The 20,849-nt window shown below is 50.2% G+C and overlaps 1 protein-coding gene across 1 annotated transcript; it reads right to left on the bottom strand.

The window, feature by feature from the left end:
* Positions 1-10,666: 10,666 nt before the first annotated feature.
* Positions 10,667-13,959, bottom strand: Lcn8 (lipocalin 8). The gene is made up of 7 exons (XM_041674048.1): positions 13,867-13,959; positions 12,848-12,978; positions 12,074-12,144; positions 11,655-11,759; positions 11,485-11,574; positions 11,366-11,391; positions 10,667-10,770 (listed from the first exon to the last, which is right to left on the bottom strand). Exons 1-7 carry the CDS (start codon positions 13,957-13,959, stop codon positions 10,759-10,761), a joined length of 528 nt encoding a protein of 175 aa, XP_041529982.1. The 3' UTR covers positions 10,667-10,758.
* Positions 13,960-20,849: the final 6,890 nt, after the last annotated feature.

The following is a 20,849-nucleotide window of genomic DNA, read 5'->3' as shown; positions in this document are numbered from 1 at the left end:
GACCTGAGAGTTCGGAACCAAAATAAACCTGTTCCTACCAATGCTGCTTTTGGTCATGTTTTTTTATCCCAGCACCAGAAAGCCTAGCTAAGAAAAGTAGTGAAGAAAGTATGGGCTGGAGAAATTGCTCAGTGTTTTAGAATATCTACTGCTCTTACAGAGGACCTGGGTTCAGTTTCCAACACCCATATCAGGCAGCTCTCTACTGCCTGGAACTCCAGCTCCAGGGATTCTGACACCCTCTGGCCTCTGGATACCTGAACACACCCGGTGCACACAAACTCATGCAGCCACATACACAAACACAAAATAAGCAAATCTCTTTTTTATTAATAAAGAGAAATCTCTCAGGGTCATCAAGTAAAATGAACACATAAGTCTCAAGAGTAACTGAGACCCCCCCCCCAAGAGTGACTGAGGCCCCACAAGAGTGACTTTCACAAGCATCAAAGAGGTCAGGCACGCAAGCCAGTGCACTATAAAGATGCAGGAATGGGTTGTTTTTACAAGGGGCAATGACTGGAATCTGACCTGATTTTTGTTTCTTTCCACCGTGTAAAAATGTCCTTTTGTCTTCTCCTGGATTGCCCCTCCTATCTCAGAACACAGGCCCCTGCATCCCTGTCTGCCGCACGCTTCTGACTTTTCCTATTGCTCCAAGCACTGACTCTGCACAGCAGAGTGCACTATCCCTGTGTATGAGTTTCTTTTATGAGTTTCCCTGTTTTTTTTCTTTTGGTTTTTCAATATAGAGTTTCTCTGTGTAGCTCTAGCTGTCCCAGAAATAGCTCTGTAAACCAGGCTGGCCTTGAACTCAGAGATCTGCCTGCCTCTGCCTCCCAAGTGCTGGGATTAAAAGTGTGTGCCACCACCGTCCAACTGCTTCTTTATTTTATTCTGCTCATGTCCCCTAAACTTTGGGAGTCTCTAAGTTGACATTTTCATCAAGTTTAAAAATAACTTTGTACTTACTTTATAAAATATTTTTATCTATATAAAATTTGTAACTTGGTATTATCCAAAACTTGTTTCTTAAGATAATGCGGTGATTAACTTTGTCAATGAATTAGATCAGTAAGCACCTCAGGCCTCAGTGAGGTACGTCATTGGGGTGCATCTCTGAGGTGTTTCCACGGAGGTGTAACCTGGAACGGAGGTCACCGTCCCATGTGCTGAGGCCTCCTGGACTGCACAAAGAGAGGAAGAAAGAAGCTGTTGCTGGCATTTCAGTGTCGCTGCCTGACGGCCTGAGAAGATGCAAGGAGTCCCAGCTGCAGAGCCCACTGCCCTGAAATCTGCCACACCTTTCCCAGCATGATGGACAGGAGCCTCACAGATTGGGGGTCGACATCAACCCTTTCTTTCATAAGTTGCTTTTGTAAGGTATTTGGTCACAGTAAGAAAAGCCACTGACACAGACACTGGAGTCTAATGTGTTTCCGCACATTTCCTGCTCTAGTCTATTCCTCTGGCAGCTTTGCCAGTGTACACGCATGGAGAAGACGGAGGTTGTCATTCTGTCTTAATCACTCTTTACCTTTGTGTGTGTGTGTGTGTGCGTGCGCATGTGTGTGTATGTGTGTGTGTGCGTGTGTGTGTGTGTGCATGTGTGTGTGTGTGTGTGTGTGTGTGTGTGTGTATGTGGGGGTGGGGGGGGACATAGGCTCTCATTGAACCTGGAACTCAACAGTGTGGCTAAATGGTTGGCCAGCTCTTCTCCAGGAAAACTCTGAGGGACCTCAGTCCCTCTCGCCTCTTTTCCCCAAACTGGGAAATTGACATTCATCTGTCGAATCTGATGTAAGCCCATGCAATGAGTTTCTGCTCTCGGGTTCCCTTCCTGATCCCTGTTGCGGTCCTGCTGAGCTTCCCTCTCGGGTCTCTCACTATTTATTCATTCAGGTACGAATCCTTTCCTTTTCCGTGCCACGAATCCCACTGTTCCTTTAACATGCTTATGATGCCTCATTTGCGTTTCTCTTCTGAATCCAGCTTTGGTTCTTCTCAGGAGCGGGATTTACTAAACCATTCTTTTCCTCTCCCATAGACCTTGTTTTTCTGCTTGTGTATCTACTCACCTTTCTGTGAAGCATCATTAATAATACATTATGAAATCCCAGCTGTGTGGTAATGGTGCATGCCTTTAAGCCCAGCCCTTGAGAGGCAGAGAAGGACAGATCTCTGTGAGTTCAAGGCCAACCTGGTCTACAAAGTGAGTTCCCAGGACAGACAAAACTGTTATACAGAGAAACCTTGTCTCAAAAAACTAAGCAAACAAACAAACAAATAAATAAATAAATAAATAAAATTTCAACCACCTTCAACATTGGAGAGATGGCTCCATGGTTAATAAGAGCATTGGGTATTGTTCCAAAGGACCCAGATTCAATTCCAAGAACCCACATGACATCTTATAAGTGTCTACATCTCCAGTTCCAGGAGATCCAACTCCCTTTTCCTACCTTCTTGGGCACTGTATGCACATGGTGCAGAGACATACATGCAGGCAAAACACCCATACACATACAAATACTTTAAATATATATATGTATGCACATATGTGCCGTATTATTAACAAATAGATAATATAAAAGTCCTACGTTCTGTAGTCTTTGCAAGGTATACTTTGTTAGAGTCTAGGTTGTGTGCTCCTCAGTTCTGACCCTCGTGTTACTCTGTTGGGGGTCTCCGGAGGCAAGTAAGGCTCCAATGAAGCCAGTCACTGTGAGTCTAAGCAAGGAGGTGAAAGTCCTTCTGAGAACAGGGAAACTGACCATACTCTCAGTCTCTGTGCCCCCACTTCCATGTCCACCGCACGGAAAGAAAGCCCTTACCTGATAGTGGACTTTCTTGTGTATGTGTATGTGTACATACATGTGTGTGCGTTCATGTGGAGGCCAAAGGTCAACATCAGGTGTCATTCACTCTCCACTGTTTTTTTTTTTTCGAGACAGGGTTTCTCTGTAGCTTTTGGTTCCTGTCTTGGAACTAGCTCTTGTAGACCAGGCTGGTCTCGAACTCCCAGAGATCCGCCTGCCTCTGCCTCCCGAGTGCTGGGATTAAAGGCGTGCGCCACCACCGCCCGGCTCCCCACTGTTTTTGATTCAGGGTCTCTAATTGGACGTGGAACCCAATAACTTGGACAAAAAGGTTAGGCAACAAGCCTCAAGGATCCTACTGTCTCCACTGCCCCAACACTGAAATCACAGGTATGTACCATGCTTTCTGGCACTTTTTGACATAAGCTACAATTCTAAATGTTTGCATGGTATGTGCTTTACTAACAAAACCATGTCCCTAGTCCTGAAAACAAACTTGCTGACCCATGATGGTGGACTGAAGGTCACATGATCATGGACTGGAGGTCACATGATCGTGGACTGAAGATCAAGCTCCAAAACTGTGCAGTGACGAACTGCGGCTGGAGTCCACAGTCTGGAGCATCTGTCATGAGCAGGAAGTGCGACCTCACGCTAAGCTTCTGGGACTTGGTGCAGGTGTGGACCAGATATGTAAAAAATGACAGCACTCCCCATGCCCTTAGCATGTCAGAAGCTCACCTGAGAACGCCTCCTCAGAGGTTTCTCAGGCAGAATTTGAGATGGACAAGCGGGTGTAGATCACCCCACATTCCTGTCTTTTCTGCTCTCCAGCTGCGGCAGCAATGTAAGAGACAAGGTGAGCAGACAGTGGCTGTAGGCCATGACATGAGAGACACCATGATGGGCACTCAGGCACTAAATTTAACTGGGATGAAGAGTCAGAACTGCATGGGAGGGGCCAAGCAGGGGGACAGTAGAGGACAGCCACCTCCAGGTGACATCATGAAAACAACAGCCAGGGATTTGATCTCCACACGGCAGGGAGTCTTAGAAAAACAGGAGCAGCAAAGGGGGCTGTTCCACTTCCCCTTCCATTTGAGAGACCTACTGAGGACACAAGGGAAGGCCTTGTCTCTGCTTGTGGCTGCTTCCAGATTCTAAGAGAACAGGAAACTGCTCCAGAATGAAGATGGGGCTGGGGGCCTGAATCGATCAGTCGGTGGAACCTGACCAGCTCTGTGAGTTGGGTCGTTAAAGAGCATTCACAGAAAGAGTGCAGTGCCTTCCACTCACGCGGGTCACTGTGGACAGAAGGCAATCAGTGGTGCACAGGTGTGCCCCCACCCCCAGAAAAGATGCTAGGCAGCATGTGGCAGCAAGGTTTATTTGGCACAGATGCAAGGAACACCTTGGGTAGGGGCAGGAGAGGTCAGGTGCACAGAGCCATGGCTTTCTCCTCACATCAGTTCCTGAAAGCAAAACAGCCTGACTCAGAGCCATGTGTGGCTTCCAGAGACCCTGAGCCTCTGGTCAGGGTCACAGGCTGGGGGCCTGGTATCCTAGCTACCTGGCTTCAGCAAATCACTGGTTCTCGGAGCCTTGATCTCTCTATCTGCAAAATGAGTCATACTGTCAATATCTGGGCGCTAGGTTGCGGTAATGAGGTCATGCCAGTGGTAGACCAGCACAGTGCTGGATACAGGGAACCCTAAGACATCAAACAGGGTCTATATCTATCCTGACCGAGCTCCTGATAGCACCTGAAGAGACAGAGTCAATCAGCAATCCTGAGCATTCCTGCTGGGCAGAATATTGAGGACAAGGAGCCCGGCACCCAGCTCTGTCCCAATATCCACACTGACACCTATCCAGGCAACCACTTCCCTCCTAGGACTCAGCCTGACAGCTTGGGCTCACATTCCTGACTGCATCTCTCTCCAAACAACAAAACAGATACCTCTCTGGACCTGTCCAGCAACACTATTGAGAGGTAAAGAAGGGGTACACACACCCACTACCACCACCACCACCACCACCACCACCACCACCAGGGCCAGGGCCAGGATCTAGTACCAGAACACAAGGGCTGTGGTGTAGAATAAAGGATGTGGGCTCACCTCCTTCAGGACCTGGGATCACTTCCCTGCAGGACAGGGCAGCATGAGATGGGGGCAGGAGAGCATCAGACCCCACCACAGAGGCCTCCTCCAGCTGCTGAGGCCAGAGGACAAACTAGCCCAGATAGGACAACTAAGCCCTCTTGATCCTTGGGCGGCCTGCATTTCAGAACATGCATCTGCTTGCTCCGATAAGTGTGAACAAACACACCACCCAGCTGCCCACACATACCAGGCCAGTGTAAGCCCCTACCATCACCGATGTGCTTGGAAGGCCATGGGAAAGGAGCCACCAAACCGTTGGTGCCCAGCACAGCCCCAGCCTAGTCCAGAGACTCACACACGACACTGTAGACAAAAAGACCAAATGAAGATACAAGAAAGAGACAGGGCAGACCCAGGTCTTCACCCATTCCTGGTATGCCCTGACCTGAGTCAGGCATACTCACAGTCATGCTTGTAAACGTGTATGCTTCCTTCTGGAAACCCTTGTGCCAAGACCTCACGCTTGAACCTTTTCAGGGCTTGATCAGTGTTGTCCAGGCTCCGGGCTGTCAGGGAGTATGGCACTCGATTTCTCTAGTTACAGACTTTCTCCCCCCAACCCTGACACAGCCTTGCGATGCTCTCCTATCCCCACCCCAGGTGGGGTGAGGTATAAGAGGTGAGGAATAGGAGGGTTGACACCCATCCCAACCCCAGATGAGTCCAGGCTGGACTTACTGTACAGTTTCAAGGTCTTATAGTACAGCATTTTTGCTGGAATGCCAGAAAAGATGATGTAGGAGCTTTGTAGTCTGTAGCCTCAATATAAAGGTCTCTGTTTACTGGGAACAGAGAAAAATTCTAGACACCCTCTCACCTTCTCAGCCATTGCTCTCAGTTCCTAGCTGAGCTTCTGTCTGGCACATATACACATACAAGCATGTACCCAAAACACATGAGCAGCCTTGAGAGTTCAGAGGACTCTGAAGAGGAGGGCATGGTCCCCAATGACCCAGATAAAGGAATGCTGAATCAAACCTAGGATTTCAGAGAGGAAGCTGCCAAAGTCCTGGCAAAGACAGAAGCCAGCCAGGGACAGAGGCTGCAGGGGCATCCACCCAGGCTCCTGACATCTGGGCATGGCATCTTGATACTGAGCAGCCGTGCACTGAGACCTCAGTCAGGATACACCAAACAACACCTCCAGTGAGACAGGGGACCCCCACATCCAGAACAGTAATAAGTCCACACTGAGAGTAAACCACAATGCCCCAGATAGGCCACCAAACCTGGGACAGCATCTTTGCCTGCTCCTCTGCTGACCCTGAACTTCCCTGGACCGTCTTCTGCACGGGCCAGCACCTTCTCCAGCACACAGCATTTGTTACTAAGAAGACAAGAAGGTAGGCCAGCCTGTAATCACAACTCTGGGAGGGGAACTGAGTCAAGAAGATTGCAGTTTGAGGCCAAGTAGGATGATATGCCCCTCAGGGCAGTCTAGGCTAGACAGACAAAGGCGGGAAACACTAGGTCCCTCAGTGGCAGGGAGTGGGCCTCTTAGGTATATCCCTGGGCATATACATCCCGCATCAGCCCAGGGAAGCCTGGGCTAGACAGACAGACAAAGGGGGAAAAACTGAAGGAGAATAAAGGAAAAAAGGAGACTCCTAGCCTCCTGCCTGCACGGTATGCTCTGAGGTGCTACGCATGGTGGGCAACCCAGGAGTTCAGAAACCAGGCAGATACAGGTGTCCTAATGTCTGCTGAGTCTATGACCCCAGAGAATAGGATCCCTACAGAGTGGCTACCCAGTGAGAGCAGACGGTATAGCAAGAGTATTGGCTGTAAAAAGATGCACCCAGTGACTCCTGAGGAACCACTCACCTGTGCTCACAGGCACACAGAGACAACAGACACACCCTGAGGATCAGGAATGTACACACATCTAAGAGAAACAAATATCATGCTTGCCTCTGAAGGACACAGTCTTTGGAACAAGAACGAACAGACCTAAGATAGCCACTCCCCACCACTGAGGGGCACAGCCTGAGAAAGATGAACAGACTGCAGTGAGTGACACATTCAGGAGCAGGGAAACGCATATGTGAACGACAGACTTCCTGAAGTAAAGGGACACGTATTTGGGGGAGAAGCTCTTAAGAAACAGGGAGATGCTCATGACTGACAAACACACTTGGAGGTACAGGGACACACGTATTAGAGGCACATTCTAAGGAGCAAAGACACACACGTGTGTGAGGTACATAGTCTCTGAGGAACAGGGTCGCACATGTCTGAAGAACACAATCTTCATGCGAAGAGGTTTGATTGTGCCTGAAAGACTTAATCTCTGAGAATCAGCGACACACTCAGAGCTGAGGGACACATTCTGACATAAACACATTCTGAATGACGTACACACATTTAGGGACACGGAGAGGTGAAAGGGCAAGCATTTGAATGTCTACTCTGAGAAGCATGGTTACATACATGTGAAGACACACTCCCTGGGAATCAAATACATGCATGACTGAGGGAAACAGCCACTGAGGAGCAGAAGGACACACAGAACTGAGTGTCACTCTGGGAAGAACTGACACTTAAAAGGGGCAACTCTGAGAACAGGGACATGCAAGTGTCTTTATGGACGTAATCTGGCTTCACGTGTGCAGCCTGAAGGTATCTACTGGCCAGTGGAGACATGGGGACGTTGGCACTGCTGGTCTGTGCGCCAGGAGGAAGAGATAGCCCGGGTCGGCCTTGCCTCAATTCTCCTCAGGTCCCATGACCTTAAAGCTAGGAAACTGGACCTTAAAGCCGTCTGGTCAATTACTTGCTTTGCTCAGCATCCAGGGTGGCAGACCTGGAGGCCAGACTCCTATCATGACCGCAGAGTTGTATGTCACTCCATAAACTGTCTTGGTAAACTGTGGGACACCCAGGATGTCAAAGATGTCTGGTCCTATCTGAAATAGTTGACCCACCCCATCCCTCTCTACAGCTGAGGCTGAGGTGCAGACACAGGTAAATATTTCTCCAAGGAAGCAGAGAGCACCGTAGAGGCTAGCCCATACTGTACAGGACAGCCCAACTTTCCCCCAGGGCCACAGGCAAGGCTTTAACTCACTTGTAATAGGCGGTAGTCACCTTCAGAAGGTGCATTTCCAGCATGTCTTTCAAGGCTCCCGGCTTCTCGTTGTTCTCTGAGTCTTGGCCATCAATTGTGGAAGCAAAGGCACATACCAAAAGCCGTTATTAGACTAGGGGATAGAGATCAGAGAAAGGAACCACCCAGATGGACCAGCACCCAGGATTTGGGACCCTGACGCCATTCTACATTCCTCCCTTCCAAGGGATGCAGCAGTCTGGAAAGTTCTAGGGGTAAATGGTACCCAAAACGATAGAGTATTGAAGGCTGACTCTGGGTAGGGCCTACCCCCATGGAAAAGCACTGAACTTGGCTCACTATAACTGGGATTACCTGCTTTTGTCGAAGGGGCTCAGTCCTTGGGCCCCTATGTCAGAGGCCAGTCCCATGCACACAGCCCCAGCAGGGTGAAGAGCATGCTGCTTTCCATGTGCCTAGCAGGTGGGTATCTGGGTTCAGTTCTCCAACCACAGGAAGCCACAGCCCTTGGCTCAGAGCCTCTGAACTTTATATCCTTCCTAGTGGATGCTTAAGATACGCATAGGTGATTTTCATTGGGTTCGGTTGGAAGCACACTGTAAACCAGACAGGTGACTCACTCCCCTGCTGGATGGCGGGGATGCAGGGGACCGCCTCAGAGGACACAGATCTTGCCTCTGGGTGTCCACTCAGGTATGCATCAATCCATTCAGCAATTGCGCTCTTCCATTCCAGCTGTGTGCAGGTGACAGAGCAGGCACCACCAAGGTCCCTAGGCAGACTTTGGTCATAGACACAGAGAAGAGGACAACTAGCTAGGGGCAGAACTCTGCCAACCAGAATGGGTGACCCAGGCAACAGAAGCCTGGGAATGGCGGGGGCAGGACTGAGGACACTGGAACCATGGATGGTGGAATCTGGCAGGTTTACATTCAGGGGGCTGAGCATCCTAAGGAGTGGGCCAGAGACCTGTGACCCCTCCAGTCCTGCGACTCTCTTCCTGAGGACTTTGAAGAAGCCACAGCAGTCAGGCAAGGGCCACCAGATGAGCAGCCAACATGCCTAGGCAAAGGTAGCCCTACTTCCCTGGCATTAGCTTTACCCACCACTTGTTTTTGTAAGCAGAGACCACAACCTCCAGGTTTCAGGTAAAGAGCGAAACCCATAGGGCCCGGGGTACCTGTGCAGGCGCCACAGCAAAGAGACAGCCACTGTGACATCACTCCCTAGGGAAACACCCAGGTTCTGATCCTGCAGGGCACAGGCAAGGATAGAGGAGTATTGGCAATAACAGCCAGTGTACAAATTATAAGAAGTGGGAACGAGGAGACAGGGAGAAGAAGACGGGGAGAACAGTTAAGGAACATAAAGTTGACACAGGGCTCAGAGTCCTGCAGGAAGGGACAGCTACTGCACACAGAGAGGCAATGGCGAGTTGGATCTTCTGGTGACCCAGCTTGTAACCTGATAAACCCTCTTTCTTTCTGACAGAAGCCACAAGCCAGTGTTCCCAACTCTTGACTAGCAGTCACCAGCTATTCTGGATTCCAGAAAAGTCAGGCAGCCACTAACATTGTACCCAGAGCTCTTTGCATCTCAGCAAACCCCAGATTAGCAGTCAGTGACCAAGCCAGTCCTTCCTGACCCCTCCAACTCCGAAGAATGTTGGGTCCATTCAGAACTGAGCTATCCTGATGCTAATAATCTCGTCCTACAAACTGAGTTGTTCGCGATCCCCGGAGGCCAATGAAATAAGCTGGAGGAAGCTCCAGCACCAGGACTTTTGAGTGGGTGGGGTATATGCCCAGCAGTAATTGTAAGGATCTGTTCTTAGATAATCTGTGTTTAACCAATGTTCAAGAGAGATGAAAAGCATTTTTCCTACCTTTCGAATAAATAAAGAAATCCTCCAGGATCCTGCTAAATTGCAGGCAGCCCCACTTATTCTCCACAAGACACACACAGTGACCACTGCAACACCTTTGCCATCTCCAGAACGTGGCAAGGAACCCAGCACTGGCCTCAGGAAAGGGGTCCCGGTATGGACTCAATTCTGTCCACTGAGGGTGAGCTGCCCATCTGTCCAGTGGGGCCACACACCTCCTGGGGGTGTGTCAAGGGTAGGTGTAGAGGTACGCAGCAGAGTGGGCACTGGGAGGGTCAAAGGGTCCTTCGTAGCCAGAGACACACATTTCTGCATGTCTTCCCTGGAGGCTCTGCCTCCGGCATGGCCTGGACCATGTGACAGCCTTTTTGAAAAGCATGACTCTGCTACCCCACTGCCCAGAGGCCCGGAAAGCTCCAGACCTGCTCTCATGGTTCCTCAGAGCATCCTGAGGTGCCACCAGCACTCGAGAACAGGATGGACACTGTCCCAGACTGCAGAAGGGACTGTGGGACCCACTAACCGGGAAAGCATGAACGGAGCAGGGCAGGACAGAGCAGGACCTTTTTCACTTGGGCAACTAGGACTGGCTGCCCTCTGTGTGAGGTGCATTCTTCACCAAGTATTCACAGAAATTGCAGGCTTGTTTCCTCCACCTGGGACACATGAACCTTCCTGACACCCCTCTCCCTGACCCCAGGAAAGAGGACGGGCAGCCTTTGGCAGCAGGGTTTATTTGAAGCAGGTGCAGGAGGCCCTTCGGGCAGGAGCAGGAGAGGCCAGGTGTGTGGGGCTGCAGCTGCAGGCCTGGACAGAAGCTATTCAGACCAGTCCCTGTAGGCAGAACGGCAGAGCTTAGGACCTTCAGGGACCCTGAGGTGCTGGTCAAGTGTCACAAGCTAGGTACCTGGCACCCCTGTTGCCTGATTTTGGCAAAGCACTGGTTCCCTGAGCCTGGGAGTCTCTATCTGCAAAGTGGGTTATAGTGTCAACCTCTGGGGTGTGGGCTGTGACCGTGAGGTTGTGTAGGTAGTGGATTCGGATGGTGTTAGACACAGGAAACCCCAAGATATCCAACAGAGCTGAACGCCATCTCACCAGCTGGCAGGACATGAAGGGACTGAGCTGACCCAGAGCCCTGCACAGCCCTGTTGAACAGAACAATACAAACAAGGGACCTCTCTTGTCCAACCTAATTCTGTCCCACACCCAAAGGCATGACACCCAAGCACGACAGCTTGGGGTCACACGGCAGACCGTTCTTTCCAGACTACAAAACAGATGCATCTGAAGCTGCCCATTAGGGCTGTTGGCTGTCCTGATCAGAGGACAGATGGGAACCCCTCCTCTCCAGAACCAGGACCTAGGAGTGCCAACAGGGGCTCCATGAGTGTTGGGCTGCAATGTAGACCAAGGGTAATGGGCTCACCTCTCTCAGGAGCTCAGCACACCTCCCTGTGGGATGGGACAACAGGTGGTTCAGTCAGGAGGGCAGCTGACCCCATAACAGGGCATGGTCCAGCATCCTCCTCAAGGTGCTATGCTCACCATGTCGGGTCAGCATGTAAAGGCCTTGGTCGGCTGTCATTTCCCGAAACCTCCAGAAGCCTGGCTCATCCTCAGTCTCAAGGCTCCGAGCTGTGGGGCACAGCAGAGCTGGGCTGGCAGCCTGAAGGAAGGCAGCCACGGGGCTCTGCCCCAACCCAGGCTCAACTTACTGAAGTACTTGAGTACATGGAAGTTTCTACCCTGCCAGAGCAGGGACAACTTGAGGATGGCGTAGTGTTCATAGTCCGTGTCCAGCACATAGATCTTCCTTTGGCCTTCAGGAGTCAGTGGTTGGGTTAGGGAGCCTTGCTCAGACCTGAACACTCTGGGGGAAGGTGTGGGGGGAGGGCTGACCTCGGATACTGAATCTGCAGAACCTAATTTCCTTGTGTTTCTGCCTAGTGCTGGGACCTGCCTCTGACATCCTGGGAAGACAACTTTTGAAGGCCAACCCAGGACACTAGTAGAGGTGAGGGGCCTGGGGTCCAGGACCTGAGGATCCCACGGATGGCACAGAGTGCCTCGGGGCCAGGGGGAGATAGGATACAGGGCCAGGCAGCTGCAACGTTACCAACAAGGCAGGACTTACCAGGAAAAGCAAATTCCCCAACAGTGTCTCTTCCTGAACCCACTGATGTTTCTGTCATGCAGCTTCCTGAGCTGGAAAGCACCACATTGTTAACCTAACCAGGTGGTGGTGGCACACGCCTTTCCTCCCACCATTCAGGAAGAAAACAAAGGCAGAGTTTGAAAGGTGAGTTGGAGGCCAGCCTGGTCTACAGAGCAAGTTTCAGGACAGGCTCCAAAGTTACAGAGAGAAACCCTGTCTCAAAAAAAAAACAAAAAACAAAAACAAAAAAAAAAACAGAACAGAACGGAACGGAACGGAACAAACAGAACAAACAGAACAGATCAGAACAGAACAGAACAGAACAGAACAGAACAGAACAGAACAATAAGAACCTACCAGCCCGCATTCTAACTGATGAGCACATTCTTGAATGGGACATACCTTCAGAAAGAGGGCTGACAAGCTGGGGAGCATCCTGAAGCCCAGAATTCATGGAAAGGGGGCCATTCATGGGGCAGGGAGCCCCAGCCTCTCACTTTCAGGGAGCCAGCCAGCTACTGGCCACACATTTTTATCCACCAACAGGGCTTTATCTTAAGCCCTCACTTATATTTTGGCAGAAATGCAGTTCTAGGAGCTGGATCTAGTTTTTTCTGTGGTGGGAGTGCCCACTAAGGGGGACTCGGGGAAGGTTAGCCTGCACGCTGATGATCTCATCCGGACTGTGTTCAACTACAGACACGTCTCCTCCTTCCCAGCAGGTCACATCCCCAAATGCCCCAGGCCTCTTACCTGTTGTACACAGCCTTCACAGTGATGTTCCTTCCACTGAAGGTGAGGAACAAGCCCTCTACCCTCCTCTGAGTCTTCAGCACCAGGTTCTGCTCAGAAGTCACAGCCACTTCCTTCCAGAACCCTGCAATCTAGAGAACGGCACTAGAGCTAGCCTTAGCTCCAAGCAGGCAAGCCACACTAGGTCTCCAGCACCTGAGCTACAGAGGATATTTCAGGGACCCTCCATCAGGTCTGAGGGGGCCACTTGTCCTCAGCCATGTTTTCCTTCCCAGGGGACCTTTCAGGACACCAGACAGAAATGTCCCTTCTGGAAGATCCTGACCCAAGGCTAGTCTGCCAGGAGACCTTTCCAGCAGGTGTGTGGAGAGGAAGCATTCAGGCCTACAGCCAGCACACTGAATCAAGCATGGTTCTACCAATCTCAACTTCCCTGGGGTCATGCTTTCCTATAATAGCAATGTTCCCAGAGCATAGGATATCACCTGAAATTTTTAGAAACTGGTTACTGTTACAAGAGAAAAGAATCTGTGTCCCACAAAGCCTGACCCCTCTGAGTTTACAATGTGAGGCTGCTGGTCTCAGGAAGGATCCCAGACATAGAGAGTGGAATCCAGGCAGACAAGCTATCCACTCTGGAGAAGCCCTCTTCTGGCTCCACAGTGCACAGGGAGGGGGTCATAAGAACCCCACGAACCAGGGAGCCGGAAAGGACCCTAAATCTGTAAATCAACAAGAACCCAGAGGTGACTGGCTTCTCCTCTCTTGACACAGGAGGCACATGAAAAAACTCAGGGAGGGGAGAGGTCCACGGAGCTCAGTGTCTCTTAAGGGTCCTATGCTACCTGCCGTTGGGACAGGGACCTCAAGAGTGGGTCCTGTCTCTGCCAGCCATGCTGTAGCTAACTAGGAGATGGGTGGAAGGGGAAGAGACTCCCCGTGCCTAGACACTCCCTTTCTCCCTGTCCAACTTCCCATCAAGACCCAGTAGCGCCTCCAAGCTAAGAAGAAAGAGGCACCTTCTCTGGCACTAAGTCCACACTTGCAGACTCTGCCTGCAGCTGGTACAGCAGGAGGAGTCCCCAGACGGTCCTCAGCAGCCTGGCTTCCATCTCAGGGCCTGGATTGTGGCTTCTGGTTATGGAGGGTGAGGGCTTATATTTGGAGAGAGGGCAAGCATGAACCACCCAGGGAATGTCATTGGGCAAAGCTGGCTACCAGCTGCTCAGAGACTCAATTTCTGCTCACTCTGCATCAACCCACATCCAGAGAGGGGTTGGACTAAGCTAAGGCAGCAGTCAAGCTGCCTCCATCCTGGTATTTGGACAACGATAGACCACACGCTGAGACTGCACCATCTCAGTTTCCCCATTTGTAACAATATATTTAAAAACATCAGCAAAATTTCATCCAAAATTATTGTTGGTTTTGTTTTGTTTTGACTTAGCAAAACTACAGAATTAAAGTTACCTATCTTTCAAATATTTGAGCACCGGGCACAACTGAAAAAGCTCCAAATGGAGATAAACTGTATAGTATTAAAAAAAAAAAAACAGCAAAATATTGAACTGAACATGGAGCCTTGGGTCCCCTACCAGAAACTTCACTTCCTACAACATCCTGCCCTCCAGGAAAATCCTGCACTCTGCCTATGGCTATGACTCTCAAGTGACACAACTTCAGGGTGTGGTGGTATATGCATGCATATTTGTGTATGGTGTGTGTGTGTGTGGTATATGTATGCATGTTTGTATATGGTGTGGGGGTGTATGTATGCATGTTTGTATAGGGTGTGGGGGTGTATGTATGCATATTTGTGTATGGTGTGTGTGTGTGTGGTGTATGTATGCATGTTTGTATAGGGTGTGGTGGTATATGCATGCATATTTGTGTATGGTGTGTGTGTGTGTGTGTGTGTGGTATATGTATGCATGTTTGTATATGGTGTGGGGGGGGTGTATGTATGCATATTTGTATATGGTGTGTTCTTGTTGAATGAAAGGCATGCACATATTCACATGGGTATGGAAGCCAGAGGTCAACCTTGGGTGTTGCTCCTCGGGAGCCAGTCACTTTGTTTTGATTTGCTTGGTTTATTAGTTAGTTAGTTAGTTGGGTCATTAGTTGGTAGGGTACATGTTCTTTGAGACAGTCTCTCTCACTAACCCCGACCTGCTGAGGAGGCCAGGATGCCTAGCCAGTGCCCCCCCCCACCCGAGATCTACATGTCTCCCTCTCCCCGGGACTGCACCACGTGATTTCAGACACACACCACCATGCCTTGCCTTTTCCTCGGGGTCTAAAGAAAGCACTTTACTAACTGAGCCATCTTCCCAGCCCCAATGACACAGTTTTCAAATACATAAAACAAACATCTCTCAGGCAACCGAGAATTTTTTTTTAATATTTATTTATTATGTATACAATATTCTTTCTGCGTGTATGTCTGCAGGCCAGAAGAGGGCACCAGATCTCATTACAGATGGTTGTGAGCCACCATGTGGTTGCTGGGAATTGAACTCAGGACCTTTGGAAGAGCAGGCAATGCTCTTAACCACTGAGCCATCTCTCCAGCCCCAACCGAGAATTTTTTTAATGATTTATTTAACTTTATTTTATGTGTATTGGTGTGAAGGTGTCAAATCTCGTGGAACTGCATTTTCAGACAGTAGTGAGCTGCCATGTGGGTGCTGGGAATTGAACCCGGGTCCTCAGGAAGAGCAGTCAGTGCTCTTAACCGCTGAGCCATCTCTCCAGCCCCTCGAGAATTTTTTTTAAGGTAGGCAACTTTTATTTTCAAAATTCACTTTATTTGTGATCTATATTAAAACAAAGCCTCTCACTCTCTGGAGGAAAAGCTAAAACTGGCACCCCCAAAAGGGCTTGGTCACCTTGGGACCCAATTCTCTAGCTCACAGATTGTAGAGCAGAGGAGCAGGAGCTGTTAGGCTGGTAGGGGCCCCAGGCTACCCAAAATGACTCAGCCAAGGTCAGCATCCCTCATCCTGCAGGAGGGGCTTCCAATCGTCAGGACCCACATGGAGCTGCTTCAGTCTTATGTGTAAGACTTCACAAGAAGGTCACAGACACTGATGCCCACCCTACATAGGGAACCAGGCTATTGAAGACACTAGGGTGGGCTGACACAGAGGTGTAAGAAATGAGTTAGGAGAGGAAACACACTGGGTAACACAAGGAACCATCCAAAGGCCTTGAAAATTCCGGAGGTAAGATGGGCACCCACTGGCTCCAGCAACAGGCTGACAACCAGGGGCCCTGGGGACACAGAGATGGGTTTGGCTGGCAGGAGTGAGAGAAAGGGAAGTAGAGTGGGTGGCATCTGGTTTTCTGAGTGACCAGGACAGGATGAGGGCTGACTGCTTCTGGCTCTGGTTATCTGAGGACCACACACTGAGGAGCAATGGACCAGAACTGCAGCACCTTCCGCACCCCATCCTGGCCCTTTGCATATGAGAACGAGACCCAGTAAAAGAATGGGGGTTCTGTGCCATGAAGACAACCTCAGTGATGCTCCCTACACAGGGACCTCCGCATCCCACACCTTATTCCAGAGCAATGCAGAGCCTACACCATGGGACCTGACCACACACCTAGATTGCCTGTCATGTGACCTTGAATGACTTGCCCAGGTTCTGTGCCTCAGTGCCTTAATCTGAGAAGAAAGACTGGAAGGAGCTAGTTCCAGGAACCCAGAGGTCTGTCATGGAATACGTGTGACAGCTAGCCAAGCAAGGCCTAGGAACACACTGCCCACTGTCCTGACCCATTGTTTAGGCTCCCAGAGAGCCAAACCATTTACCCAAGGTCACGACAGTAGTGGGAAGCCAAACCCAGACAAGAAACTCCATGGCCTTCCTGCTGTTCCAGTTCCAGCTCCAGTTTCTGCATCCAAAGCAGCCTGGACCCATCTTCAAAAGGCACCCCAGTTTCACAAAAGACACTGAGAACCCACATAAAATATTCTCATCTTTCCCTGTGATTGCAGCAACCTCCTGGCACCAAATTTAAATGAAACCTCCTGCTTCTTTCCTGGGGGAGGGGATCCCCTAGGTCGCCAGAGTTTACATCAGTCTCCCCAGAAGGGTTGGAATTAAGACAGGGCCCACTGTGCCCTGCCCAAGGGCATCTCCAAAGACTCAAGGAGCCATGGGATACAGAATTTGTTTATTGGGTGGAAAAGCCAGAGTAGGGACATATTAGGGAGCAAGGTGGGGCCCAGAGTGGCCCCAAGAGGGCATCACTTGGTTCCTGAGGTCACGGTGAGATTGACTGCTCCTGAGGTTGGCTGCTCTACACAAAATAAACACAATCACTCCATCTTAACCCCCTTGATAAATGTGTTTCCTACTCTCCACAAGCCCAGTACTGCCCCCAAGGTTGTCAACCCACAAAGACAAGAAAAGATAATTCTGTCACCAAAGCTTCTACAAACCCATTAACACCTCATGCACACACTGCTGCTGCTGCCTCGGCCCACACACTAGAGATGCCACTCCATGGCACCTGCCCAGAGACCTTAGAGAACCCACCACACTTCTGCGTCCCTCACTCTTACAGGACTAGGAATCCCTAGGTTCTGTCAGACCCTCGGGAGAGGAACCAAGTGACAGGAAAATGACAGAGTGATTTGTCATTGATTCCAGCCTCTAATATTTTCAAAACCACCTGATAATGGAGGCTTACGTGAGCTTGACAGGGCTGCTTAGATCAACGTAAAGTCAAAACAGCACACACGATCCAAGCTCCTGGGCTAAGTAGACAGGGAGAAGAGAATATTCCAGCCTATGAGGATTGGAAATGTACCGAGATGTAGAGAACTAGGAGGGTAGGAAAATAACAAGAGAGGACTCTAGATCTGAAGAAACACTACACATGTCTTTCCCCACCATATCAGTACAACCCATCAGGGTATCACCCCACCCCTACCCTCTAGATGCAGGTAACTTTCATACATTCGCCAGTCATCTGCTACTTAGGATTTTATGAGGGTCCAAAATCGTTAGCAGAGAGCTTGGATAGGAACTGGGCAGCTTTCTGCCTTTGTTTGGCTGGGTATGTTCCCCCTAGAACCTGCCTGCATCAAGATCCCAAGATCCCATAGTCCTCCTGCTGTTCCAATTCCAGTTCCTACCTCCAAAGAGCCTGGTGGCCAGGGCCCATCTTCACAGGCACCTCAGTGTCACCAGAGGCACTGAGAACCCACATATGCTATGTTCATTTTCCCCTGCGACTGCAGCAACCTCCCTGCGCCTCTCTCGGGGGGGGGGATCCCTACATGGTTCTTGTTATTTTACTACTCTTCCAGCTCCCTATATCTCAGTACATTTCCAGTCCTCATAGGCTTCTGATTATTTTCTTCTCCCTGCACGCTCAGTCCAGGGGCTGGGACCGTGTGTGTTGTTTTGACTTTCCATGGATCTAAACAGCCCTGCAGAGCTCCCTTATGCCCAACCCTGTAGTGGGGCAGTAAATGGGAACGTGGCAGTTCTGCCTTCATGGGGTTCTTGGGAACAGGACTACACAATTACAGAATAAGGTGCAAGTCCTGGGGGAAAAGGCCAAAGGCTAAGAAGACATGGGGTACACTGGACTGAACGGTATTCCCTATCCAGGACCTCTGAACGATAGTTGGGAGGTGGTGGCCCATGCCTGTAATCCCAGCACTCGGGAGGCAGAGGCAGGCAGATCTCTGTGAGTTCAAAGCCAGCCTGGTCTACAAAGCAAGTTCAAGGACAGTCAGTGCTGTTACACAGAGAAACCCCATCTTGAAAAAACAACAACAAAAAACAAAAACAAACAAAACAGAACCTCTGAATAAGATCTGCTACAAGCCGCAACATTATACAGTAAATTCTCAGCCATCATTTCACAAGCGACTCATCAGAACCACGGGATCTGGCTGAGGCTAAACCAAAAGGAAAGGCTTTTTGGAGTTATTACATTGTGAGTAAAGTGGCTGTCATTTGCTGTAGATTTTTGCTGTAGCTAACTTCCTGTCTGTTACATATTTGGGAGTTAATTCCCACAGTTCAGAACCCTCTAGTGAGAACAGTTTCCCACTGGCCAGACCTTGTTCCCCTCTCCTAGGTAAGCGCAGAGATCTGCCGTCTGCAATTATCTTTATCAGCAGGCACCTGGTCAGAGTTCAGGGTCCAGGCAAAGAGCTTCCCATCTAAGGTATTCACAGATCCCCAGGGACGCAGAATCACTCCCTGCCCAAGCTGCTGCTCCGGTTTCACCCTACAAGACCCACGATCAGAACAGCTGATATCAACAGCATAGCTCAGAACTGACCATCCAGAGGCCTGGGTCCCTTCTTTGTTCCTACCACCTAGAGCAGGGAGTCTAACTCCACACCTAGGCTCTTAGGAACTGCAGCGTCTGATGTACGTGTTATCTGATCAAGAGCTAACAGCTTCTATCTGACTCTTTACACAGGTTGCTTGATTGCTTGATTCTATGCCTACTGGGAGAAAAGAAGAGGAGGGCTGATTTAAAACACAATCCATGCCCTATTCATAACATTATTGAAAATAAACTCTTTAGCTTTTACTAACCACCTAAAGCTGTAGTTTACCACACTAACCTTCCCTTCCCCTTAGAATGCCCTGATGATTTAATTCCTTTCTTAACTGAATTTCTCCATTAAGGAGTTCACGGGACATGAACTAGCCACTTCCATGGATCTGTGTGTGTCAGTGAAAACCCTTATCGGATTTTTTATGGGACAAAAGAATTGCAGCCCTGGAGCCTGATTTAAAGATATATGTGACTGGGAACATTTGTAATGGGTAGAAGGAGGGACAATGTAGAACTGACCCAGCCCTACACCGCTCTCCAGCCCTGACACCCAAGTCCCCCAGCCCCCGTGGTACTGGCTTTATAGACCAGCACAGCACTGGGTTTGGGGCTGGGGATGAGCACCTTGCAAGCCAGGCCCTTTTGTCCATTATACAGCATAATCACTTGTGTGTCCCCTCTGGCCCCAGGGATAGCTTCCTAGAGGGCTCGCGGCAGGGAGGCTCTCATGGGATACACCACCAGAGGATTTGTCCCCACACCTCTGGACATGTCACCAGTCGCAGCCTCTGGACACGGAGTATGGCGAGAGTTCCCTCATGCTGTCTGGACTCGCATCCCACACACCTCTTTCCATCCTCTAGCCTGGTTAGACACAGGGTGCTGCTGGGAAACCCTGGCAATGCTCCCACACACATCCCTAGGATGTGGTGCACCATCTGGTCCTCCCTCCCTCTCTCTCATATCTAACCCATGGCTGGGTCAGTCCTGGGCTTGTTTCTGGAGCTCATTCCGGGGCACAGCTAGTGGCAGCAGAGCAGTGAGACAGCCCTGGGCACCCTCCCTGCAGATGCCCCAAGTCAGGCTTCCTACAAGCAGGCCTGGGACAGGACTAGCAAGGCAGCAGCTGAAGTGAATGATGGTCTCAATAGCCGTCTTCTCACTAGTTTCAGAAGTGGTCATGTGGAAACGGATGTCAGAGAGGCACCGGAGCTGGTGAAGCCCGGAACCTGGCCAGGTCTCTCCAAGTGACCTTTGTCTCCACAGAGGATCTATGGACCCCGGCCTCCAAACACACCACCCCAGACCCTCTCTAATCAGGATCCAGGGCCCACTAGAGTGGCCAGAGCGGTGCCATTCAGAACAGACTAGGTACTGAATCAGAGAAAAACCCTGAGTGTCCCTCAGAGAGTGAGGGACAGGGCCAAGGGCTTGAAACTTCGGAGATGTTTCAGAGGAACCAGCTCACCACTGTCACAGGATAGAGCAGAGAAAGCCTTCCAGGAAAGGGTAACAAGGGACTGAAGACAGACATGATGATGAACTCTTTTTATTCAGCCCAGCACTCCACCCCAGGGAACAGGGCCACAGACGGTGTGAAGTTTTACCTCCTCAGTAGTCTGTCTAGAAACCCCATCCCAGACATGTCCGGGGGGTCTGTCTACACAGCAGTCTTAAATGG

This window comes from Microtus oregoni, unplaced genomic scaffold (genome assembly GCF_018167655.1).
Source record: "Microtus oregoni isolate MIOR12 unplaced genomic scaffold, Mior012 000025F_ref0000491, whole genome shotgun sequence".
Lineage (NCBI taxonomy): Eukaryota > Metazoa > Chordata > Mammalia > Rodentia > Cricetidae > Microtus > Microtus oregoni.
Note: the sequence above shows the minus strand (reverse complement) of the source record. Positions and strands in the feature narration are given on the sequence as shown.